This window comes from Castor canadensis, chromosome 7 (genome assembly GCF_047511655.1).
Source record: "Castor canadensis chromosome 7, mCasCan1.hap1v2, whole genome shotgun sequence".
Taxonomy (NCBI): Eukaryota; Metazoa; Chordata; class Mammalia; order Rodentia; family Castoridae; genus Castor; species Castor canadensis.
In genome coordinates, this window is record NC_133392.1 from 66,346,848 (window position 1) to 66,374,659 (window position 27,812).

Below are 27,812 nucleotides of genomic sequence, written 5' to 3' on the forward strand. Positions count from 1 at the left end.
CATAAAATAGAATTATAAAATGCTTAAGGTCCAATTATTTTCAAATACTTATTGAGCATCTATTATAAGGTTCTGGGTCATAACCCTTAATATTCAGAAAGGAATCTGAAACCTTTCCCAATTGTGACAGAAATTTGTAAGTATAGGATTGGTTTGAACTAGCTTTGGGAAGGACCTCAGGAGCAGTCCTTAGGGACACTGATGCTACCATGATCATCAGATTGTTGAGGGTGAGAAGGTGTCCCTGTAACCTCCTGGTCTACCTACTCACTTATGTTTACCCTGTTCAATGCCTGAGTAAATTGGACTGAATGGCTTACAAACTGCTTCTCTTCTAGAATTGGGCAGATCACCGAATTCCTAGCTGTTCTTCTTTTTAAGTGCAGTTACTTTCTTCTCAAAACAGTCTCTTACTTTCTACCCCTACCTATTTTCTTCTGCTTTTGGTGAGGAGGGAGTAGGGAAGGGACATAATATCAGAAACTTCATGCCCTCTTTCTAAGAGAACTGATGTTCTCTTGAAAGAGAAAGGGAAGTTTGGAGTAGAGATGGAAAACAGTAGAGGAGAGTAGTCAATCTTGCAAGTATAATATAGAAGTGTCAGCTAGTAAAATAGAAGCAATCATCAACTATGTCACTACCCAGCTACGATCACCTCTCCATTATCTGCCAGTGGAGACTGTGTGCTCAAAGTCCATGGAAAACCCCCAAATTGCATCTCATGTAATAGTGTGTTCCCATTCCAGTCCCATCACAATATCATTACAGCTGCTAAACAACCTTGGATTTACTTCCATCTGCCCAATCTCTAGTGGGGATTTAACAAATATCCAAAAAGCAGGAGACACTTGGGTAATGTTGAGTGAGTCATCAGCCCCCAGATCACTAGGCATGAGCTCTCAAGTGATCCATACAGATGAATAATTTTAACTTTGCATCATACTGATCAAACATAGAGGAGACCAATGCTTTTGCCATTAATAACTCTCCTGATTTAAATAAAAGGAGGACAAAATATTAATTGAGAAGCAGGATTGCCAAATGGAAAGCTGCAAATGTCTTTTCAGAAAAGTTTATCAGCTAGCATTATCATTTGCTTTGATAGGTCTTGCCAAGATAAACACAGAGATGTGAACAGACCAATGGAGGCTAGGTTAGGGGGGTGGTAATGGGGCAAGGTGGGGGGAGTGGAGGAAGCTGGGTTTCTCAATGGGAAAATGCTTTTGGACTTGGAGCAAGGTACCAAGGTGGGCAGGGAGGCCACGTGCAGATTGAAGGCAAGCCAGATGGAGAGAAGTTCCACCCAAATTACCCAACCCCAAACCCAAGAACACCAAAACAAACTCTAAGGAATCTAGCCATAGCAGCAGCACAGCCTCATTGCGCTGAGCAATTGAGAAAGTGGAGGAAGAAAGAGAAGGAAGGGAAAAAGAGATGGAAAGGGGAAGGGGGGGAAAAAGCAAAACAAAATAAAACCACAAACAGAACAATATAAATAAAAATAAACAAACCAATAACAGAATAAAATTTGTAACTCCTTTTTTTTAATGTCACAAAAGTTTTCACAAGGACAATGTTATAGAAGAAAACCCCCAGCAGTGGCTAGGTCATGCAGAACCATTAATTGTCATACCTTGGCCCATTCTATTCATCCTTGTTGCACTTTAGAGAGAGAAGTAAGCTATGTGAGTTTTACAATGCTTTTAAACTGTCATATTTCCTGTTGAGCACTTTAACTGGCACATTCTTATAGTTATAAATGTTCTGAGGGCATAACTTTCTAACCTCCTTTGCAAAGAATGCATAAAGAGCTTCATGATCCAAAATGAGGGGATACGTATATATAGTTTTATATATATATATATATATATGGTTTTATATATATAGTTATATATAAAGAGACAGATAGTTATACATAATACATAAATCAAAATATATAGGGACAAAAATAATTTGAAAAAAATTCTTCCACTCATAGGGCTTTTTAATATGCAAGTATATAGTTATTCCCCACCCCATTACTGGTTAGAAAACTGCACTACCTTTGTCTTTGGTTTGGGGGAGGTGGAGGTTCTGACTGAGCCTCATTTTGTCAGTAAAAGTGCTTGTCAATTCACACAGCAAGCAAATCTCCAAAACTATCATGCTGGAGGGAACAGGGGATCCAAAATCTAAATCCAAAACATTCACCATAAAAACACCTTTTTAGAGATGGTACAGCTGTGACACTTTTTTTTCCTCCTCCTTTCCACTCCTAATCTATTCAATGACTTTTTAAAAAGTAAACATCTCAAATAGGTTTAAACCCTGGTTTAAACCAGGTTTAGCCCAGGGCTAGTTCACCCATACAAGAATTTGATTATGATAGAATTGGCCAATTTTTAAGTACTATTGTATCCCTAAAGCTGTTTTGCATGCATAAAATATCTGACAACTGTATGCTGAAAAAAAGGGGTATTTTCTAACTTCCCTCCCATGCTTACTTACTGTTTACAAAAAAAGAAAGAAAACAAAAGAAAAAATAACTATACCAAAATGTGTTTGGCTCACTGTTGTACCCTTCTTATTCCTTATCATGTAATGACAAGGAGCAGTTCTCTATTTCTGTCATTCACCTGCCTAAGTGAATTGGCTATGGCAAAGAAATGGAGGATGAAGAACTTTTCCCTACCAGCTTTCTGCTTTGGGACAGAGCATCATGCAGCAATGCCAACCATTTTTAAGGTGGTCACTGGTTTTTGTCTTTATGAGTCAACTGTAGATTGATCCTCCTGTATCCTGATTTATTTAGCATGTCATCTCCTACAAAAAAACATATCTATTGCTGGGTTTATCTCCCTCTCACTCCACCATCACCCCAGCCCTTGCTTCTGCCTGGCATTGGGGCCTTTGCTAATCAAACAAAGGGGAGTAAAATGTTCCCCTGAGAGTACATGAAAAAATACTTGCTCTTTCCTGAGCATTATTTATTCTGTACATAAGATAAGTAATTCACCTTTTAAAAGATGTAAAAGTCCCAGGAAGGCAGTTTTTAATGACTTACATCTGATATTTATGATACATATGGCTTTTTATCCCAAATGTCAAAAGTGAAAGAAAAAAATAGCTATTCATATGGCAGCATAAGAGACAGAATAACAACTTAATATGCAATCAAACCTCTTTTAACTTAAAATAAATGACTAGAATTTGATACATTCACAAATGGAAAATTGTATTAAGGTTAGAAATGTTCATATGAACTCCCAAAGGAAGCTAGCTCTGGGACAAAAGGCCTTGGTGAGTCACTGAAAAAAAAGTCTTTGATGCTCTCTTGCAACAAGTAGGTACTTAATAATCATCCCCACAAACTGTGAAAGCTTTTCAAATGCTTTGTGATACTTCAGCCCAGAGTGGAAACGATCAATACGTTTTCATTGCTTTTTGGTTGCTTGTTTCAAATAAATGTGTGCTAACTTATGGTGTGTGTATTTTAAAAAGAGAGAGAGAGAGAGAGAGAGAATGAAAAACAAACAAAAAATCAAAACCCAAAGCACCCTGATAATCCTTATAACTCAGAATCCACTTTTCTTGTACATTAAATAAACTTGCTTTTCCTAACTGACATAGATCATGAGTGCTCCTTTCTAATCTGTGAACTCATTCCTGCAGTGAGCTATTCATGTCTGCAACATGCCTTTGGGTTATTTTTCCCCTAGAATCATAAATAACTTTTGGTCCGTCTGCTTATTTGCTGTTGTGCTCAAGGGTTTTATGGTGGTGAAATAAAAATGACAACCACATGCACACTATCATACATATGCAAATATGTGTAAAAAAAAGAGGGGAGGACTACAGGGAAAACAGGGAAAGTTACTTTGTTGGAAACACCAACTGGGGAAATGAGTGGCAGATACAGTTTCACACACGGTGGCGGTGGATACACATATCAAAGCCGCTCTTCCTGCACGTACTTCTGTTTGTCCCGGGATTCCCTGGATTTGGGCCGGTTCTGCCGGTTTGCTGTAGATGGGATGGAGTGGACAGAGGAGCTCTTCTTGCTGGAGGACTGCGATGAGTGGGAGGAATGGGACAGGCTGGCCCGGGACTGGCCTGCATTGTGGTCAAATTGCATTAGGCAGAAGATCAGGTCCGTCGGCACAAGTTCAAACTCGTAGGGGGGGTTGGTGATGACATACCTAAGCAGGAAAAGCAAAGAAGTAATAGCCTGAGGTGACCAGGTGGAAAACTCAAATCTCCTTGAATCAAAAGAAACTGGTTGCTCAAGTCAACCAGAGGATTTGAAAGTTGTACTTCTAGCTAGTCCAATGCCCTCCAATTCTCTTTCAAGTTCAATGAATCGTCTCCTCTGTAACTCAACAGAAGCAGCTGAATTATTGCTGGTAACAGCAGAACTAAACTGTACTTTCCATGGTCTACGTGCATCTTTCTGCACAAGGTCAAATTAACTTCCAATCCTGAGTAACCAGTTGGGTTATTCAATGTAACTTTCATTCTAGAACATCTTGACGATCCCAGGCACACTCAGTGGAACTTTATCATTAACCAAGCTCCTCCTCAGTTCAGGTTTCTCTGGTTAGCACCAGACAAGACTGCAAAAATCACCACGTTCCTCTAAAACAATGGGTCTCCAAGCATAGTCCCAGGCCAGACGGATCAGCACCATCTGGGAACCTCAGAAAAATGCAAATTTTTAGGCATGCCAGCCCAATACATTGAATCCAAAGCCCAAAGGAAGTTTTCAGCAATTTGTTCTTTTATTTTCTTTCGTGGGCACTACAGGGATTGAGCTTAGGGCCTTGCACTTGCTAGGCAAGCCCTCTACAACTTAAGTCATGTCCCCAGACCTTTTGTTTTAGTTTGTTTTTAATAGTATTTCATGCTGTGGTCTCCCAAAGTTTAGCAAGCATGACAATCATCTACTTTTAAACAATTTAGGGCAAATTACTAGTGCATGTCTATAATCCCCAGCTAACCTGGAGACAGGGGTAGGAGGATCAAGATCCAAAGTCTGGGCACTAAATATATAACAATTTATATATTTTTAAATATGTATGTATATATATATATTTTTTTCCTTACATACCAGTTAAATCAGAATAATGAGGTTTTTTTTGTTTGTTTTTTTTTTTAAAAAGCTCCCCAGTTGATTCTAACATACAGACCAGAGAAACACACACCTTTATAGCATTGCTTCCTGGGGCAAATTATGCAAACTCATTGATTTGGGTAATTTGACAATGAACTCTTAATTTTTGCCTGCTATGAATTTATTTTAATACACATTAGAAAAAAATATAACTAGCACATTTACAGTGTTATTTTTTGGTTAAGATGAGAATACACAATTTTCTTTAAAATAAATGTGTAAAAGTTAAAAAGTGAGTCAATTAAAACACATATGAAATAAAAATATAGGATTCTAAGATATGACAAATGAACCATATATCTTGAGTAGCAGCAATGTAAAATATCACCATAATAGGTACCAGTGACATGAGTCCAGTAATAGGAGTATGGGGTTCTGACTTTTGTAATTAGGCAATGGTACTATTTTACAAAACTTGTATTCCTCCCACTGTCTTCACATCCAGACATTTTCCATTAACTTCCAAGATCAGTGTCAGGTTTAATGCAAGCAAAATAATTTTTGTGTTGAGAGCATGTATGTAGTCCATTGTCTGTAGGAGAGAGGAGAGGGTCTCGTGTTGGAGTGGAAAGAGACACTCACCGCTTTGTGCATTGGCTGGGGGTGCTGAGGTGGGCATCTCTCAGCCGGTAAATTCCAAAACAAAGCATATTATATGTTTTCAGAGCTTTGCAGAACAGATCACCATAACAACCACCATCCTGGGAGATAACAAAAGAGCAGAAAGAAACATTTTTATTTGCCTGGAAGTCAAGGTCCATGGGGAAAGGAGCCTTTTCATAAAAGTCTGTTTTGTTGTCTCCTGAATTACAGGGTCTGTGCCATGGGGCTGCAGCTAAAGGAGTCAACATGGTTAACAGCCTATACCGAGTACAGGCGATTTTTAGGGATCTGATGACAATGGGGGTCTCCTTGTGTCCCTCCAGTTTTTTACCTGTAGCAATAAGAGCTCGAGGGAGAGTATGCCTTTTCCTCACGTGAAGTGAAAATGTAACACTTGGTGGTCTCAGCTGTGTGTTCAGCTGAGAAGCATCTGGCTCACAACAGCGATTATGTTTCACCCTAGCTCAGGTGTGGCCACTACGGTCAGTCGTGCTGTCAAAACTGCCCAAGTGATAATGAAAATCATGGCAAGGAGAAAAGACCCCACCAGGTCTAATGGTGACAGACTCTTTTAGGCAAGGACTGTGTGAAAAGCACAATTTGCAAAGCTCAGAGACAGGAAGGGGGAAGAGAATATGTTTTCCCAGGAGGTCTGGGTCTGCAGGCAGAACTGCGTTCACAGTTCTAATCAGTTCACAACTACTTTCCCAGACATTGGAGCCTGACTAGAAGGTAAAAGCAAATGAATTCACTTGGAGATACACTCACTTAGCTTTAGGTAGCAAGGTGGCTCCAGGTGGGTGTTATCATAAGAGAGACACTGCAGAATGACTTCACTGGGAATAAAGGGACTGTATGTGTCCTTTCTATCACTGGAATTTCCAAACGGGTGTCATACTAGAAAACCCAGATGGGGCCAGATCACTTAAAGTATTTATCCTATTTGAGTGCATCAGTAAGTAAATGATAGCTAAAGAGCGATTGGTTATGGAAGTTGCCTTTGGAAAAGCCCAGTCTAATGCAGGTCTCAGCCCACAAACAAACTGGAATATGGAGTAGGTAGGCATCAGCATGTTAGAAAACACAGAGAAAGACTTTCCTACTATTAGACTTTCTGGATAACACTATTGTTTGTGTAACAGGTTTATAGGTTCCTAAGACCCATGGCTCCACTTATTGACCACATCCAGGATGGGTTTGGAATAAACATCAAGACTGAATGCAAATGACTGTCAAAGTGCCTGATCTAGGCTAGTATACAGAGCTCAAAAGGAGGTGTTGGTCACCTCTGTCACAAAGAGTGCAGGAGGAATGTGACAGGGTTTAGCCTCAGATAATAAGACCTAGGTTTTGAATTGAGGCATTCAATGATCCACTTGAGCCCATCTGTTTGACCAGTGGCTCTGGATGCACACACCTGCCTTAGTACTTTGAAAGTCACTCGTGCCTATGTTGTACTCAGATGCAAAAACTCAGATCCTCAGGTACCAAAGCTGAGCATCCCATGTGCTATTAATTACAATCAGAGATGAGCATCTCTGAGCTACACTCCTTCCCTCTGGAGATGTTTCCCAGCCTTAGCTGCCTGTTGGCATCACTTGCTCCTTTCATCTCAGGAAAAAGATCCCTGAGAAAGGCAAGAAATAAGAAGGCCCACAGCTCTAAAGCAAGGGGGCCTTGGCACAAATTCCTGGAAGCTCCAGCTTGCTCCTTTCATCTCAGGAAAAAGATCCCTGAGAAGGGCAAGAAATAAGAAGGCCCACAGCTCTAAAGCAAGGGGGCCTTGGTGCAAATTCCTGGAAGCTCCAGTCCTTACCCTTTCTGTGCCTAAGTTCCTTCAGAGCATGTGGTATAGAACCTACATCAAAGGATTTCCATGAGGAGCCAAATGAATCACTGTTCATAAAGTACAGTGTCCAGTACACAGTAAATCATAACACCCACCTCTTTATGTCTAGCTTGTCATCATCTGACCCCAGGTTCATTTGGATCAAGTTTTGCCTGTACCCCGGGCTCAGGCAGCCTAAGGGCTGTGGACTCACCCCTAAATCTGCAAAGGGCCCATCCAGCAGAGCTAACTGGGCCACGCGACAGCGGTCCCTATTGGCTAGTGTCTGGGGAGTGCTATAGCCCCCTCGAAGTGCATTCTCCTCAGCAATCAGAGCCTCGAGCTCCGGTGTGGCTCCTCCAGTCACCAGGGTCCGAATCAGGGTGAGGATGTTGTCATTAAAATATGTCTGGAGAGAGAGGGGGAGAAACATCTTTAAGCAAACATCCTAAAGTCATGACAGCCAACATCCAAATTACAAGTCTTCTTAGTATCTCCAGTACAAAGTTCTGCCCTGTCTCTTCAAATAATTTTATGTGGGAAGTGAAAAGACAGAAACCTCCAATTATTCCATTCTTTTCTCTCCTGCTTGGCTCTACCACAAGAGCCTGACTTTAAAAAACCAATTCAGAGGATTTTTATTAAAGGGCTAAAGTCTGAACAATTGGTGTTTGTCATAATTGGTATTGGTAGGGATGCAAATCTTGCCTTGTTTCTACAAGTCTCCATGTCAACCCTGGGACTTTGGACACAAGTAATACAATGCAGACTCCCTAGTCTGCTACCTCAACCACGACTGCCTTTGAGGACCTGTCACCTATGTGCCAGGAGGTTGCCTTCCTACAAATTGGTGAAACCTCTTTCTGTGTAGGAATGAGATGCCAAGAGAATCACTAATGACACACACTCAACAATTTATCATATGCTTTGATCAGTCTAACCGAGCCTCTCCATCAATAAATAAGCCAGATAAATTTATGATGAGGTTAGTGTCCTGGGGTGTATACTTTGGTTTGTGATTTTAAAATAACCTCAGTAGTCTGAAGCAAATAGAGCTTATTAAAGAACTTTCCCTCTAAGTGTACATTTGTCTCACATTTGAAACATAACAGGTCTGTTGGGAAGAAAACAATGAGAGTATTAAAAAATTAATAGGATGTCATATGAAAGATCTTAAAAAGACACTTGTCACACAGCCTAATTTGAGAAAATCTCAGTTAAAGGTGTCTGTTCCATTTTCCTGGATAAGGAGAAATCAAACAAGCTTTTAAAAAAATTCAAACCAAATCTTGCCTGTGGCTTCTGAGGATCTATGCACCTCTGGGAGAAGGTTATAAAAGATAAGTGCATTTTTACTTCATCAGCTTGTTTGAGAGTCTACCTGGTAAAGTGTAGTAGGGCACAAGCCAGGTAAGAATGAGGTGTCTTCCCTGCCTTGCCATTACTAGCTGTGTTTCAGGGAAGGTTCCCAATTGTCCTGGGCTTCAGTGTTCTCAGCCAATACAATCAACATGGTCATTAAGGCCAAATTTATAAACAGAGTTTTCTGAGTTAAGATGATATTGCTAGTGGGGTTGCATTTTACTTTCCTCATTGAAACACCAAAATTCCAGCTACAAAGGAAACAAGGAGAGGCCCTGACGGAATTTATGCTCACAGTTCATTTGTGCCTTGGGATGAACAAGTAGAATAGAATATCTAGAAAGAAGACACGCAGCTGCAGTGGTTAAGGGATTTGGGGTTGGACTGTGGGTTTCATGTTGACTTCTCCTCTCAGAAGCTGTGGTGCCTTGGAAAGACATTTAATACTTGTGTGCTTTAATGTCATGATCTGTAATGTAGTATGCTAGATAAACTATGGAGAGTATATGATTTAATGCCTGGGACACAGGAAACACTGGAAAATATTTCTGTCCTAAAATCATAGACATGGAGCACTTGCTGAGAAGGACAGTCACCCTCATTCCCAACCTTCCCTTGATTGTCCAGTCTCTTCTCTTTTGGTTTTCATTCCAAGGGGCTTGGGAGACAAACCAAGGCCATTTTGTTTTACCCTTGAGCCTGTACTTCTCAGTCTGCTTCTCCTTTCAGAGTCCCTCTATACTCAGGAACAGCTCAGTGACACTCTGGGAGCTGGGAATCTTGTCCTGGATGAGGTACCAATAGAAGGTGTCACCAGAGTGACATTTGAGTCTACCTATATAGATATGTTCTGAAATAGTCTATATCTACTTATATAGATTAGTTCCAGGGGAAAACAACCTTCCCTGCAATCAGATAAGCCATCATTACAAATAGGATACCATTCTTCCCCCTATACCACATTATATAATTGAGAGTTGGACACAGAATTTTGATGAAGGCCTTTACTACAATTACCATCCTTAGATCAAGACTGAGGGGAGAATTCTAACAGCATATAATGAATGGCAGAACACTCACAACCTGTATATTAAAAAAACTGACCACCCCTTGCTCAACATAAAGAGAGATAAAAATGAACCCAAATATGTATTTTTTAAAAGAAAGCCATAGGCCGGGCACCAGTGGCTATAATTCTAGCTACTCAGGGGGCAGAGGTCAGGAAGAGTGCATTTCAAAGCCAGCCCTGGAATATTATTCATGAGACCCTATCTTGAAAAAAACCCATCACAACAAAAAGGAGGCTGGTGAAGTGGCTCAAGGTGTAGGCTGAATTCAAACCCCAGTACCACAAAAAAAAAGTCAGAGTGTTCAAGATACAAAGGTAATAGATCCTTTTAACTAACTAAACAGCTACTGGAAGAAAAAAAAGGCAAACTTAGGAAGCATTTACATTGAAATCAAAATGGAAACTTGAAAAAATATAGAGGACATACAACAAAAATTAAAAGATAAAATGATAAGAGAGCTGACTTTATACATTTTATCCAGTTCTTTTTAATATAAGAAGCTGAAATTAAAATGGATGTAAGAAGTAATTATAAAATAATCCAGTACCTTTTCATGATAAACACACTCAACATACTGGAAACAGAAGGGAATTTCTTCAACCTCATAAAGGGCATGAGTGAAAAACCCACAGTTAACACATCACATTTAACGATGAAAGACTTGATACTTCCCTGAAAGGATCAGAAACAAGACAAGGATCTGTTCTTAAGGGTTCAATTCAATATTATGGAAGAGGTGCTAACCAGGACTTGAAAGAACTAAAATATATTCATATTGAAAAATAAGAAGTAAAACTATCTCCATTCATAGATGACATGATATTGTATGCAAAAAATTCCTAAGAAATCCACTAAAAGTTATAGGTAATAAAAGAGTTTAGCAAGATTTCTGGATACAAAACCAATATCCAAAGATCAATTTCATTTCAATACATTCACAATGAATAATGTGGGAATGACATTAAGAAAACAATTCAACTTAAAACAGCATCAAAAAGAACAAGGTATTTAGGAATAAATTTACCCAAGGAGATACAACACTGGTACTGAAAACTATAAAATATTGCTGAAAGAAATTAGAGGAGATCTAAATGGATGAAAAGATAGCCCATATTTATGGATTGGAAGGCAATACTATTAAGATGGTAATAATCTCACAATGTACAGATTCAATGTAATCTCTGTCAAAATCCCAGAAATACTTTTTTTTGGCAGAAATGGAAGAGCTGATTCTATACTTCTTATGGAATTGCAAGGGATTTTAAAAAAATCCCAGCAACTTATAATAAACAAACAAAAAATAAAATTAGGGGACTCACACTTCCTGATTTCAAAATATACTACAAAACAATAGTAATCAAGATAGCATAGCACCAATATGAGCACAGATCTACATATGAATGTAATCAAATTGAAAGTCCATAAACAAACTCATACAGTTATAGTCAACTGATCTTTAATGAGAATGCCAAGACCCTTTAACAAAGAAAGAGTATACTCTCTTAAACAAGGAGTGTTACAATAACTGAGTATTGACATGCAGATGAAGTTGAGTCTATAACTCACACCATATGCAAAACTAATATTAAGATGGATCAAATACCTAAATGTAACAGCTGAAACTATCAGATGCTTTGAAGAAATCATAATGGTAAATCTTCATAATCTCTGATTTGATAAGTTTCTTAGATAATGATAGCAACATCATAATCTACAAAAGAACAATAGATAAAGCTACTGTCTAGAAAGGGACAATTCTCTACAGAACAGAAGAAAAACTTGCAAGTAATATATCTAATGAGTATATCGTACTTAAAATCTTCTCATAACTCAACAACAAAAAGACAACTTAATTTTAAAAATGGGAAAGACCTCAATAAGTATTTCTCAAAAAAAGATACATGGAAGGTTCAACAAATATAAGAGGTTCAACATTGCTAGTTATGAGGGAAATGTAAATCAAGACCAAAAGAGAGGAAGGCTGTAATAAAAAGACAAATAATAGCAAGATTTGATGAGAATGCAAAGAAACTGGAACCCTCATACATTGCCGGTAAGAATATAAAATGGTGCAACAGTTGGAAAACAGCTTGGCAGTTTCTTCTATTGTGAAACATTGAGTTATGATGTTACCCAGCAATTCCATTCCTATGCATATACCCAAGAGAAATAAAAATAAATGTTCACACAAAAGCTTCTGTAAGGATGTTTTAGAAGCATTATTCATGATAAACAAAAGGTGAAAATAAACAAAATGTCTGTCTGCCAAGGAATACATAAAATGTGTTTTATCCCTGCAATGTACATTATTGGGCCTTAAAAAGAAATGAAGTAATACATGTTACAACTCAGATGAACCTTGAAAACATATTAAGTGAGATTCCATTTATGTGAAATGTCCAGAAGAAACAAATCAATAGAGATAGGTAGTAGTTCACTGGCTGTTTAGGATTAAGTAGGTGGAGTAAAGTGGAAGGGCAGGGAAGAGTAGGTTTCTTTTTGAATTTATTTATGAACATGTTTTAAAATTTATATGGCTATATATATTTGTGAATACACTAAAAATCATTGAGTCATATAAAATCTTTGGGTCAATTGCATGGTCTGATAATATCTCAGTAAGGATGTTTTTTAAAAAGAAATGGTTAAAAGGTAACTAAATTTGCAATGGCTAAATTTTTATCTATGAAGTAGCAAAAAATTGTAGATCTGAAAAGTACACACACACACACACACACACACACACACACTCAATCAGTGATGTGAAAATAAACTAAAAAGTTCCAAATTATATAAAGAAAAGCACAGGATTTTCATTTCTTTTTTTATCTTTAAAGAAAATCTTGTAGGTATTGAAGAACAACAATAGAGGTTGACCTAGTAAATAGTAAGTGTTCACAATTTAAAGGTTGTAAGCAAAATTTAAGAAAGTAAAACAAGCAAACAAAAACAATCTTTCCTGCAGTAGAAAATAAGCCTAGAAAACAGATCAAAAGAATGCCCCAGGCAAATGTGATGGACACCAAGTCCTGTACCAGATGAATATTTGAATCTAAAATATTAAAAGAAGAAAAGTGACCTAAATAAATGCTGTGAGAGAAAAAAAGTACCTGAGGCTGCTATAGAAAACACAAGAGGAATATCAACTGAATTTGAAAGGATGCCTTCATTCTAAGAATTCTATAAGAAGCAAGATTACCAGTCATTTATAAAAGCAACAGACAATTTTTTTGAGTCTTTGAGTATTTAAGAATTTATTTAATGTATATACTTAATATATACATCATTAAAAATATTCAGAAACAAATCTAGCTTCTTTATGCATAACTTAATTATTAAATTAAAAATGAGCTCACTTGGCTTAAAAATACTGGTGAAATATATTAAAATGTATAATTTGAAAAGTGTTCTATATATCATTAAAAATTGAATGCAATGGACTAGAGGTGTAGCTCAAGTGGTAGACCATGGGCTTTGCAGGGGCAAAGACCTGAGTTCAAACCCAAATCCTACCAAAAAAAAAAAAAGAATGCCAGCATCACAATTAATCCTTGAAAGAAAAAAATGTATAATAAAATTATTTATTAGTATAGTATTATTCAAATTATATTTTGAAGTCATAAAAATTATATAGGAGGGAGAAGAATGGAAATAAAGGCATGAAAACTGCATGATCTCATATGGGACGAATAAAGAGCTTCCTTATTTTTCTAAATAACAACACTTGGAAAATATGGTCTTGAGTATATTTATAGGAGGACTGATAACCACCAACTAGAGTTAAAAATAGAATGGAAAGTTTAAACATCACTAGAGAAAACAAGCATACATAATATAATCAATATGCTGATAGATAGACAATAAAAAAAATATTATAGAAGCAAGTGAAAAGTGTAATCATGATGTAAGGTTATAGATAGTATTATATATAATATAACTAAACATAAATGAGCCAAATAATTCTTTAAAATGCCAAAGACTCACAGATGTACCCCCAAACCAAAATCAAAACAAAACTCTGATATCTTTGTATGAGACAGAGAAAAAGCATAGCAAAATATATTTCAAGCAAAAATGTAAAATACTTTTTAAGTGAGTTAACTTTAAACTGATTACAACTAACATTTACAATAAAGCTACAACATTTTATGAATAAAATATAGTAGAAAAATAGTAAATATCCAATATTTCAATGTTTCATAAAAAGTATCCTAAATATCTAGAAAGTTGAGATGGAAATCAGTTAGAATAGAGACTATTTAAAAATTAAAGAATATTTGAATATGACGCATAAAATGTCATGGACTGAGACTAAAACTATAGAGACAGATATAGTACTGTTACTACTAAATATAAAAGAATTATAATAAGTAAACCTAAGGATTAAAGTTGTCTTCTACGTTCATTTTTCTTAAGAAAAGCAGGAAAGTAAAATATGAAAGCGTCAATTAATAAAATAGCAAGAGGATATATTTAATGATGACAAAAGTAAGGAGAATATAGTGTCAGATGTGTAAGACAATACCACTATTCTGGAAACTTTAATTCCATAGTCACTGGAAATGAATAAGAAGAATGGGCTTTGTTTTAAAGCATAAACCAAAGTAATAATCATCTACAAAGAGACAGAAGATGATTAGAAAGAGTGAGATTCTGTTTCTTATAATATGTAAACTATATATTATAATGTTATTTTTTTCTAGGAAACTTTTAAAGCTTGATCTATATCTAATTACAGGTTCAAAGGGATTTTTTAAAACTGAACATAGCTATATTAAATGTCTTTTTTTTAAAGTGCCTTATGGTATTTTCCTCTTAGGTATTATGGCAAAATGTGAAGACTTCCTACAAGAAAATAGAGCAATCCACATGAATGGATTTTCAAGAACCATAGACTAGTACGAAGCCTAACCATAGTCTGTGTTAAGATAAAGGACTAGAAAAATGTGGCTGTTAGGCCAGATTAGGTCCTGCCACTTTTTTAAAAAATAAAGCTTTACTGGTATCTAGACATGTCTATTCATGTACATCTATGCCTTTGGCTGCTTTGGTGCTTTGGTGAGTAATTGTGAAAGAGACACTGTGGCTCTCAAGAGCCAAAAATGTTTGCTCTTTGGTCCTTTACAGAAAGAATTACTGTTTCATTCAATATGATAAAGAAAGCATAACAAAGTATGCAACTGAGGGAAACTGGCTATTTGGAAAAAAATTTCAGCAACATGGTAATGATTAAACAAATAATGATGTACTCATATGACTTACATTGTACAGACATTAACATAATATTTCCAGGGAATAATAGCATGGTAACAATTACATAATTTTAAAATATTAAAAAAAGAATAGAATCCAAAAAACACCATGATTCAAAATTCATGTTAAAATGCATAACTGAACTGATATATTTATATTTACATAAAGTTAAATGTAAGTAGTATTCAAATACTCTACTTAGTATTTAACTCTTGGTGTCAGAATTTTGATGGATTTTTACTTTTTCCTATGATTTTATTTATTTTAGATATTTTCTCCTGTGAAACTGTATATTTCAAATTTTTTAAAAAAGGAAGGAAGTATTATAAAATAGTTAGAGATAAAAAAAAATGTGGCCACATACAACCTCATGAAAATACAGATAAATGTTTATAGTTCTCTTGTGTAGCAAGTAGCCTTTAAGGATAAAAACTGTAGAAGAATTTGAAAAAGAAAATATACATTCATAATTACATGTAGTACATGATTACATACAAAATGAAGATACATATTTATATATAATGTATATAAGCATGCATATATGCATATATATACAGTTTACAACTGTCATAAACACATTTAAAGGTCCTCCCAAGGAAAATGACAATCAGCACTATTGGAGTACATAAGATGACGTTTGCACACTAGTGGTGCGAGTGAATGGATGAAATTGTTTCTGGGAGATAATAGGGCAACATGAATACGGACATTTTATGGATATTTTTTAAATGTCCATATTTGCTAAAACCCACTATGTGTACCTTAAAGTAATAAGTTGTTACTTGTTCAAAACTGTAAATACAATATTATTAATCTCAGGGTGTTATAGTTTGGACATGAAATGTCTCCCAAAGGCTCATGTGTGAAAGGCATGGTCCCCAGCTTGAGGCTATTGACAGGTGGTGGAGTCTTTAGGAGGTAGGACTTAGCAGGAGGTCTTTAGGTATGTCCTTGAAAGTGTGCTGCCTCAACAAAGCCCAAAACAACCAGGTCAACCAATCATGACTGAAAGCTCTAAAAATATGAGTCAAAATACACCTTTTCTCTTTACAAGCTGATTATTTCAGATATTTGTTATAGTTGACAAGGAGCCAAGGCATAGGGTTAATTATTATTATAACAAAAATGGTTTAAAAAACACATACTCAATAGAGTAATAGATTCTGGTATATCCATAAAATGGAGTCTCATAGAGTCCTATAGAGGCTCTGCATCTAAGAATATGACATGATAAAAAGTTCTGGACAAAATTTTAGCTGGAAAGGAAAAAAATGACTAACATATAAAAGTAGAAGATTTCACGTTTATCCACTTGGAAGGAAATATACCAAAAAATCAGGCTTTGGTGCTGGAAATATGGATCACTTAAATTTTTTCTTTTAATGTTCTCATGCTTCCCAAATTTTTCAAAAGGAGTATGAGTAACTTTTCTAATAAGAGTGAAGTCCATGATTTTAAACAAAGAACACTGGAGTCTCTATTGACAGAAGTCTAAAAGGTCAACCTGGAAGGTTGTGTTTTATCAAATCTTTAGGATTTGACCTCAACATGTTTCCTTTTCTGTGTTGATATGAGTTATACTGAAATGTTATAATCTTTTTGATCAATTGATCATTGGCATTTATTGAGCACCTACTAATCCCAGGGCCTTGGTTTGACCTGAAATTGTGGACAACTAAAAGGGTGCATCACTTTCAAAATTGCGCACCAACAAATACAGTTTGAAAATTGGTCACTGAGTTTCTGGGACTATACATAACAGCCCAATTATCTGCCAGATGGCTCTCATTGTTTTTTTCATGTGGGCATCAAGGAGCAGGGCTATGGGCAACACAATCTTTGATTTTAGGGAATAATGATGTATTTCTGTTGGAAAAATCCTCTTGCTTCTGCTTTGATGCCCTAACTTTCAGATGCAGAATTCTTTGAGCATTGACGTGGTTGTTTTCTGATATGTATCAAGGTCTCTGTGTGATCTGAATAATTTGGTGGAAAGACAATGCCTTTCTGAAAAAGAGTATTGAGTTGGTCACATGCAGGACACAAATGTTTTAATGTAACCAGGGGTGGGGAGGACACTACAAGGCATTCAGCAATCTGTGGTTAAGTAACGCTCCAGGGGTTTCTACATAGGAGGTGGCTGTTTCAGTATCATGGGCCAATGAGGTGTTAGGACTTCACGTGCTAATTGTCAGAGACTATCTCTGTGGAAGGTGTGCCAGCCAGCACAAACCTCTTTAGAACTCAGCTGAGTCTGAATGCATAATTCTTTGCTAGATTGGAGCAAATACCAAATTCTAGAGGGAGGACTGTAATGCGTAGGTGTGCTCCTTTGTCTCCTCGGTTTTGGTACCTCTGGACTTTCCCATGTCAGATGTGGACCATCCCATGACAGATGTGCTAAAAGCCTTATGAGGGAGTCTGGCCTAGAACCTCCAAGATTAGTCTTCAGAGATTCTTCCCAATGGAAGAATATTCCTGTATCATATAGATGGTGGGAAGCAAAAGGGACCTGAGTTAGAATCCTATGCAGTGCCTACAATCAGGAACACCCATGCAGCCTAAGGAATATAGGAGTCCCTCTTCCTACCACTGAGGTCAGGGTTACACACCTGACCAGGAAAGGCTTTCTTGGAATAGGCCAATATGGTACCTTGGTTATGAACACAGATTTCAGAATCCATCTGGCATGGTGTTTAACCTCTCCTTTGCCACTCAAAAGCTATGACAATGGAAAAGCTGCTTAACTTTTCTGTGCTTCAGATTCTTCTTCCCTATAACAAGGATAAAAAAAAATCCCATAACAATAGCTTACAGATTAGTGTTAAGTGGAAGAATTTGTGTAGCATCTTATACACAACTAGTGCTCAATGAATGGTTGCTAAGAAAAGACCAATCAACTAGCAATGCAACCAGTTTAGAAAATGCCCTCTCGTGTGCCTCTGTGCTCTCATCTCTAACACGGAAAGCTGGTTCAGATCATATGTGGCCCCCTTGATCTCTAAAGTTGGGCCATTCTCAGGTTCTATAAGGAAACACTGGAAACCAGGAAGGCCTGGACAAGGACCAAGGAAATGCCACAGGGAAACTTGAGCCCACAGCGCCATCTAGCCTGCCCTATGCCATCCTTCTGCATGTGTATTTCCACCACACTTGAGCATCTTCCTCTTTATATTTTTTTTAAAGTATAATTACTGGAGCTTATGTTTCACAGTTAATGCTGTCAAGCCTTTTAAACTAATTGGTCTTTTATAGAAAATTTAACTGAAAATTAACACATCTTTTAATAACATTGCCTTAACTTTAATGGCACTCTGCCTTTCGTTTATAATTGCTCTAAAATTGTCATTTTCCATGTCATAGCTGCCATTTTTTATATTTGCTACTTTTCGTGGTGTGGATTTTTTATTTTTAGTATTTTTCTTTCGTGAGGGATGAGAACTATTGGATTTTTTTTTCTTATCCTGGGTCTGCCTAGCCTGATGTGACAACAGGGGTATGTTTTTGGGTCCAGAAAAATATTCCACTGTTTGCCGCTGGGATACAACACTGTTGCCAGCTCATCTGCCTTGGCTCAACCCATGGTCTGTCTGTCTCCCTGTGAGCAGAAGAAAAGGAATGTACCATGGAGCAGTAATTCACTTATGTCTCTGAAATCACATAGTCCTGGGTTAGCTTGGGATAGCAGAGAACTCAGTGTTCTCCATAACACCCATCCAGGATTTGGCCCTTGAGGAAAGTACAATGAAGATAGTAAGGCATGCAGACTTACTGTCCAGATGGCCACATCCCCTAGTCTTACTAACATAAATTCAGTTTCTTCTGACAGAGGTCAAATCTGTGACATTAGAGATGAGAACATAGAAATATTTCTTCATCAGATTCCTTAATCATTTACATGCATCACTCCCAAGTCTTATCACTCAAAGTGAGTGTGTGTATGTGCACGTATGTGTGTGTATGTGTGGGGGGAACAGAAAGGATATGCATGCATATATATATGCACATCCATGTAAATAACAAACCTGCATCTTTGTACTTCCATCTATCTTCTCACTGAGATACTTTTATATACTTTGTGCTTACCTGATTGCCCTAAAGTCATAAGGGGTTGTAAAGTTAATACTTGGACCCAACTGAGTCCCAGATAATGGAAAAGACAGAACAAAGCCTAACTCATGACCCAGTGTCACACTGTTCTAACTATTTCATGTTCTTCAAATCTATTTTCCTTACGTGACATTATTCACTTATTCCTTACATAGTTACTATCTCTTGCTTTACCCACTAGAAGGGAAGTTAAAACAGGAGGGAAGGGTCTGTGTCCTTCTTTATGTTGCATTGCCAGCATGGGGAACAATGCCTGACATTCACTAAGTGCCCAATAGAGCCTGTGTGTTCTAAATATTGCACTAATCACTTTACAACCTTAACCACTGACTCATCTGGACAGCCCACGGGATAGACACCATTGTTATCCCCATTATAAAGATGAGAAAACTGAAGCATAGCGAGCTTCAGGTCGCATAGTTATAAACATAGTGCAGGGTTCTGCATCCAAGTATTTTGTCTTTTGAGGTCATGTCTGATCTTCTCTTTCCAGGGTGTCCCGGTGGAATTTAAATTAGGATTGAGTATAGGAGGAAGTGGTCTTTAAGGGCAAAAAATATCTGAATACTCATATGCCACACACACACCTCTGTGTGTGTGTGTGTGTGTACATGTGAGAAAGAGAGAGACAGAGACAGACAAAGAGACTGAAAAAAGAGGGAAGGGAAGGTAGACGGAGCGGCAAATTGAGATCATTCTGAAAAATGCATTTCCAAGTTGTGTTCTTCCTCTCAGAGGCATATACTCATAAGAACAATTATTCCCTCTCATCCTGAGTTTCTGCCATTGGTTTGTAGGACAAAGCAACAAGGCCACATCTGTGACATACCTATATGTTCCAGGAATGACTGTGATGAATCAAAACGTTATTCTTTTAACAAACGGAGTAGCAAGCAGCAGGAGTTGAGTTATGAAGGACAATAATCAGGGAATGTTTAGACGCATGATTAAATGGCAATTTAGGGAGGAGTGCAAGAAAAAGGAGAGCACAGACATCTGAAGAGATCTGTGCAGCTGTTGCAAAGGTGCTTGTGAGGGAATGCCTGAGATGGAAGCTTGCCTCTGGCTCCTGCTGTTTGGAGGAGTCTCACTTTCTCAATTTATATTAATTCCTGCCAAGCCTTTTAATTATTTCTAGTTACTGCCTTGGTATTTGACTGATCTACTTTTTCATAAGTTAGGGTTGGGATACACTGCAAAGAAGTCACAGGTAATACCTTACCAAAGGATCTAGATCCTGTTGAACTAGGCCCAATTCAAGACCTCAACCTGGATTTTGTTTATCCTAGATAATGAAAACAAGGTGTGGAATAATTTATAAGAATTTTGATTGATGATTTGAAAAGTCATTATCAGTGGGCCAGTTAATATGTCTTGCTTCAAAATTTAAGCCTGGTTTATTCACATTACTGTCCAAAAGATCAGACCATGTAACTAAAATACTTCACACAGTTCATCTCAATAAATGATGCTGATGAAATATACAACAGCTACTAGATTCCTGAAATTCCTCTTCCCAGGCTGGAATGCAAAAGAATTGCTGCTCTCAAATTATTACATCCATACATACCCAAGCCACCCTCTCCCAAACATTTTAATTTGCATTTCAAAGGAGATTGGAGATGGCTTTTTAAAACTGTTATTTCAAACCAATTCACTTTGATTTTTCATCTGAGTTTCTAGGAATTAACTCCCTAGTGATGCTATAGAGAGATAGCTATGCAACTCAAATCCAGATATGCCCCTTTGGTTGTGTACAAGTTCAATGCTGCTTAAACCAATGGTATTTCTTGGAACGAGGGTTGACTTCATGGGTGTTCAGCCAGTGCAGTTGCACAGGGTCCATGCTCAGAAGGCGCCCCAGTTTGGTTTAATATTCTGTTGTCATCATTTTGAAATGCTTAATCATTTATGAAAAACTAGCTTTGCCAATTATGTAGCTGGTCCTACTTGGAATACATTGAATGTCTGATATGTACAAACATACCCCATTTTGTAAATTTGGATTTTTAAAAATTCTAACAGTATTTTGTTCTGAAAGAAGAAAGATCACTACAAACCACTTAGTCATCTCTTTTTGAGAAGACTCTTCTGAAATCTCTCTAATCAGTACCAGAATTAAGCTCACATTTCTAAAGAGATGAATTAAAGCCTGATTTGGAGACAATAAGGCCTATTACAGAGACTCTGGTGCTCTATTGAATGCATTGTGTAGCTTCTATTGTTCCTTCCAGCCTGCACAAGGACTTTGTCCAAACCAAGCCCAACATCACTAGCAGGTAGAAACGTCAGTCTCAGTGACATCAGGCTGGATCCTGAGCCCCAGAAAACCAGAAGTGCCCCTCCCTAGGGCCCATTGTTTTCTCCTTGTTGGCTTGGAAAACAAGAGCATGGCATGAAGCCCAGTCAACCTTAATGTCATTTCATAATTATTTTTAAATCTATAATTCTGATTTTTAACTAAGATATGTTTGCCGTTGGACCACATTCAGGAATATAGAATAACTTAAATTAGTCTTAAAGAGCAGTATGTTTTTTCTTTCCTCAGATAGAGGTCCTTTTGGGATTAACTTTAATGAATAGATGAGAATAATGCATAATTAGCCTATCAGTTGTTTAACACATTCAAGAGAATAACCTTCTTAAGCAGTTTAAGAAATGTATGTGTGTAAAAAAATCTCTGAGTTATGTTTATAGTTTTAATGTGTTCAATAAAACTCTGTTTCATAGATTCTCCAAAAGGTCAGTTCTTAATCCAGCCTGTGTATGCATTTTCACAAATTGTGAATTTGAGAACTCCAAAATATAGAGGATTTTCTGTATAGTAAATAAAGATACTGATTGGGAACGCTTCACAATACTCAGGCTATGACCCATTCTAAATGTCTGCTTTTGCCTTTTGCAGTGAAAGATGGCTCCATTAAGCTAGAATCCATTCCTTTAATTGTTGTTTGTTTTAGGTTGCAAAAATGAGAAAACAAATGCCTTGATCATTTGATACACATCAAGCTATTTAAAACAGAAAGAGAGCTGTTTTTGATCTCTCAGCCAGCCTGCCCCCTTTTCTTTGCTATCACTCTGTCCCTTCTCTGTACCAGAAAATTGGCCAGGCCTTGCTGTGTGCTTGTTCCTTACTCAGGGACTGCTCCTTCAATGACAGGGACTAAGAAGTCCCCCTTGACACACTGTCCTGTCTACTTTCTGTTCATGTTCAATCTATTCCCAGATAGTCTCAATTTTATCAACAAATATTATTCAAATCTACCCTTCCTCTTCTATCTTTACCAGCTCTCCCACAGTTCAAGCAACAACAGCCACTTAGACTTGTTGCTGCCTTCTTGCCCTTTCAAGCATTCGCTACACAACAACCAAAATGATTCCCTAAACCCATGGCCTCATTACGTCATTCTCCAACTTTAAACCTTTCAGTGACTCCTATTGCGCTGGAGAAAAACACCAAAACTATGAAAATGGATTTCTAGATCCTACAGTTCTAACCTCAGTTCCTCTTCCCTGTTTGTTCTCACTGTGGCCAGTCTTTGCCTTTTTTGAGAGAGCCTGTTGTCCCCTCCCTCTGCTCCCCTCCCCAGCCAGATCTTTCTGTTTATTTCCCTTCTCCTTTGAGGAATACTTTCGCTCACAAAAATCTCCCTTTTATGGCTCAGATCTTAATATTTCATATATATGTATTTCCTTGAGGAATCTTTCTAATCCCCAAGACCAGTTCATAGTCTTCCTTGCACTTTGAGGAATTTATAACCACTTGTTTACTTGTGTGATTATTTGACTAATGTTGGTATTCCATCCTAGATTGAAACCTCATTAAGTTTTGTTTTCTGCAAATCATCGCCTCCTATATTGGAGATGGTCCTTGGGTACATCCTCTACCCACCGAGTAGGGAGGAAGTAGCTGGACAACTCACCGCACTCATGAGCGAGTCTAGGACGCTGACAGCAAATGCTGTCCCACATGCAAAGGGCTGTGTGAGGTACAGTTCTGTGTCAGGGTCATCGTCATCATCTTGGTCCAAAAACTGAACATTAGTATCATTCACTAGAAAAAGCATAAAATAAGAATTAGCACCTAAGACAATGCACAGGCGACAAAACCAGAGATTGACCAGGTGACTGGTTTAGATACACTGAAGTCACTGCCAAGGAAACAAAAGCATGGGGAAGCCACTGATGGAACTTTTGGTTGGGGGCAGTGCTCCTATGGGACTGCTTAAATTTTTAAGACCTCCAGAGTAATGAGGTCAAGCTGACTTGTTCTATGGCAAGCTGGTAGAGTGCTAGTAGACAGTGCTGGCCAGTCCTTTGGTATAGTTTTAGAATTATGACCGAAAAACACCTGGAGTGTTTTTTGGTAGCCAAGTCCTTTAAGAGATGGATCTATTTCAATGGTGAGTAGCCATGCTAGGATGGTAAGACACAGAGAAAAGAAAGCAACTTATTCAGAAGAAAGAGCAATGGACTAGGAGCACAACAAAGGCAAATAGCGAGAAATTTGCCCTCAGGCATGAGCCACAGCCTGCCCTGGGGATTGGCCTGGGTCGTGCCTGGTGTCACCAGCCCCAGAATTCAGGTGTACACCCAACAGGTACTGTTGAATACTCAGGAACCCCCAGGCAGCTGGATCCTGGCTGCCTCCTGCTGCTTCCTAACAAGGATTGTCTCTGCATTCTGAATTGTAAGGCTTCACCTACGTTCTCCCTTTCCCCTTCTAACCAGCTCAGTCTTTTCTGTGCTTCTTCAGCAGATATAGAACTGGATGCTGTATTTCATTTCCATCTGAGGATCCCTCAAGGACTCCTCCTGCACACAGTGCAGACTGATTAGTTGTGTCACTCAGATGTCTTTAACTCATTAAAAATTAAATGACAAATTAATTTCCATTCTCATCTTGGCTTCAGAAATTATCACTTTTGCAGAGCACGTAATAGGAGGAAGTGTGGGGAGGCGGGGAGAGGGGCACTCATGATTTCTGGAATAATTATGGTGCTTTTAGGAAGAGAACAGACAAGATTTCCTTCCTCTGATTCCTTCTTTTATGTATCAGCAGCTAATTCTCTTTCCCAGAGTTATTGTTTTAATTTTTAAAGTAACTTTCCTGATAACTTTTCTTTAAAAATGAAAGTTTTGCTTGTTCATTGCATGAAGCAGAATAAATAACAATAGCATAAAGTTAGGCATGCAATTATTTTTAAATGACACCATCTTTTTTCCCTAAGTGGGGGGAAATCTTTGCTCTGTTTTTCCAAAGTTGGTCACATTTGGACCCCCATTGCTTCAGCAGCAGCATGTGGACTGCTGGCTAGTGGGTAAAAGTCCAAAATTCAGGTTCTGACAGCTGGACCTTTGTCCAGTTTACCCAACTTTCTGGGGTAAAGCATTTCATGACCATATAACTTAGTTGTTCTCTCTGTAAAATGGGAAATTATGAGGTTGTCAAAAGGCTGGATGAGACCATGTCTTGTGAGCCTGACCCAGCACCTGGCTCATGCCATGCGCTAGATAAACAGAGGGTATAATCATGATTGTCCTTCTGATTTCAAACGTCTATCAATCCTTTAAATTGTGAAAATGCCAAGCTTCCCTCTGCCTCTCTCAGAAACATTAATAGTCTGCTTATGGATCCTTCAAATGCTAGCTTTTCCTCACCTTCTTCCTATAAAACTGAATTAATTCTGGCTGCCTCCATTCATATTTAAGTTTGGCTTAAAAGTGTCTCTGGATATAATGAGCTGAAACCTAACTTTACATGTGAACAGACTGTAACCTACTCTTGTAACAAGTAGCTGAGTCTCAGCCAATCATAAGCAGCCCATAAGCAGCTCTAACTACGTCCAGATACAACCTATAACCAATCAGGCTATCTCTGTACCTCACTTCCCTTTTTCTCTATGTCACTGCTTTTTCTCTGGCTATCAGTATATACACATGGTAGGCCAAGCATTCTGAACCATTTTGGCTTGGGCTACTGCCCCATTCTAGAATTTCAAGTAAAGTCAATTCAGACTTCAAAACTATATTTGTTGTAATTTTGTCTTCTAACAGTCAAAAAATTGGGTCAAAGTTTAGTGTTTCTGCTTTGGATATCAGAAAATGTAAGCTAGAGCCTACATGCAGAAGAGTGTGGTTTTAGTTACTCATAATAGCTGCTGCTGGCATGTACATCAGTACCCTGAAAGGGGTAGCATATGTTACCTCTTTTCAATGGGATGGGGAAAGGGAAAGTACCATATGGGAGGTGAAGTAGCTCAAAGTAGGACAGAAGACTGCAGATTTTCAGTCATCTAGGGATATAGTCATTGGGAAAGAACTCTGAAGCACTACACAGGGTTCAGTGAAGGTCTTGAACATTGTTCTGGGATGCCCAGTCTCTGGAGAATTGCCAGCACCACCCAAAGTTGATTTCCCAGAATAGTAATTAAGTAGACATTAAGAAATGACAAAAACATCACCCTAAAATACATGTGGCCAAATACAATTGGGAAACAGTGGGTTAAACAACTTCAAAAAAGGTTTTTTCTTATGGATCTTTTAGGAAGCTTTGCCATGCTACTACCACTGATTGAGATTCCAGGTGGATGAAGACTACAACATCTTGCAGTTATAAAACTTCTTCCTTGGTTACTCCCATGTTTTTTAAAGGGCAATTTCCTAGCCCAGTGTAATGCAGCACAAATCTCAGAACATGTAGTTAAATGGTAAATATTTGTGTGGGTGATATAGGAGGAGAAGAGGTCAGAGGACAGTGGTGTGGCTACCACAGAAACGGGGCTTACAGAAGAAGGAAAGGGTAGTGTGATCACATGGAAGCCTCTTTGAAAGCCAATAGGAAATTCAGTGAGGAAGAGCTTCAGGAGAGTTAATTATGTTATCAAATAACCAAATTGTTGCCTCACATCTGGGCATGTAGGTTTTTTTTTTTTTCTTTTTTCTTTTTCCACTAATCACAAGTCAAGGTATCCTAGTCAGTTCATGGCACATGAAATCCAAATAGAGAAAGAAACTCCTGGCACCTATGCTTTTAAAATACTGCCGTATGTTTCTAAGATGGAGCTGTTTGGATGAATTTTCCAACCACAAGTCTAGGCTCTATAAGCTCCCTGGGTCTCTTATTGCTCTATAGTTCTGAGTCAAGCAATCTAGAAACCTAGGCTTTTAGCCAGCTACACTAAACATGAAAAAGATACCTCTTCTATGGTTGGAAACAGAAAATATACTGTGTGATACTCTTGACCTGAGTGAATTTGTCCTGATAAATAGTTACGTCTACAATAATGCAGTGCTGAATGGTGGACAATTTATTTCTTAGCTTCTAGACACATCACAAGTAAGATTACTGTGTTAAAAGCCTGCTCTTTCTATTTTGAAATATATTTTGGGGCCAAGAAAATGGAGTGCTCATTTCATTTATGAGTTATTTGAAGGCAGGTGCTCCCCACCTCTCCATCTACTTCTCTGCCCAGAGCCCTTTAAGCAGTCTATATTTAGATCATTCTGCAGTTCTGAGGCCTGCTGCTGAGGGGTGTCCTTCATGGAGTTATTAACTAAGTCATAGGGAACTGTAGAAGAGTCTGATGGATGCAGTTATGACTAGAGGCCTTTATCTTCCAGACAAATCTACTATGAACCTCCTAGAGAGGGCTCTGGGCCAGAGGGGTGGAGGAGTCAGAGTGCAGGGCTGCTAACCTCATCGGCACCCTTCTTGACCTCTGGCTTTAGTAAGAAAGGGTCCCCTAGGAACCAGCTGCTTTTATGGCTTCAGAACCAGAGCTTCTGAGAAAGGGCCTTACTAGGAAAAAAAAGGCAAATAAAGTCAGAATAAAGGCAAATAAACAGCTGGAGGGAAAGCACCATCTTAGGTTTCTTATCTTAAAATTTTTATATTTCTCCTTTGACTTCCTCTGAGAGCTGTGAAGACGTGTCAGTCAAACTGACAGTGTGTTGGAAGAGGAATGCAGGGAGAAGGTGGGAGAGCGAGACACACGTGGAAAAAGAAGGCTCAGGCCACAGAAAATGAATTAGAAGCAAAGATGCTTTGGAAACAACTGCCAGGTCAGATGGGTGTGATCAAAGGTTTACTGATGCTGTGTGGGAAAAAAAAATCATTAAGAAAGGCCGGAACAAGACAGTCGATTCCAACCAGAGCCACAAATAAAACACATTCAAAGCAGTGCCATGGGGTAGTGCTTTCTGTTACAGCCCAGTGAAATAAAAAAACAAGCCAATGATAGTTGGAAACACCAAGAACAGAACAAAAGGAGATACTGATGTCAAGGAAAACAGTGCTTCTTACCCAGTTCAGTTATCATTAGAATGTGTGTTCCACTGTTTTTTTCCTGATTGACTGATACCAAAGGCAACTTGCCTGGTTTAGCTAATTGGATAGGGCATTTAAGGGTTAGGGAAAGGGAGTGGAGGAAAGTAC

General features: G+C 38.0%; 1 protein-coding gene across 36 annotated transcripts in view; it reads right to left on the reverse strand.

Annotated features, from left to right (window-relative positions):
• Kcnma1 (potassium calcium-activated channel subfamily M alpha 1) overlaps nt 1–27,812 on the reverse strand; it is a 718,079-nt gene that overhangs the window by 13,508 nt on the left and 676,759 nt on the right. For 10 of the 36 annotated variants that reach the window (XM_074079264.1, XM_074079232.1, XM_074079231.1 and 7 more), the window contains 6 exons: nt 27,681–27,761; nt 23,299–23,429; nt 7,795–7,989; nt 5,732–5,850; nt 3,954–4,178; nt 1,634–1,662 (listed from right to left, as the gene is read on the reverse strand). In XM_074079264.1, coding sequence (XP_073935365.1) covers nt 1,634–1,662; nt 3,954–4,178; nt 5,732–5,850; nt 7,795–7,989; nt 23,299–23,429; nt 27,681–27,761 — 780 coding nt within the window. Of the gene's footprint in view, nt 1–1,522; nt 4,179–5,731; nt 5,851–7,794; nt 7,990–23,298; nt 23,430–27,680; nt 27,762–27,812 lie in introns of those variants that run through there. The other 26 variants (XM_074079247.1, XM_074079246.1, XM_074079258.1 and 23 more) reach the window with 6 other exon arrangements.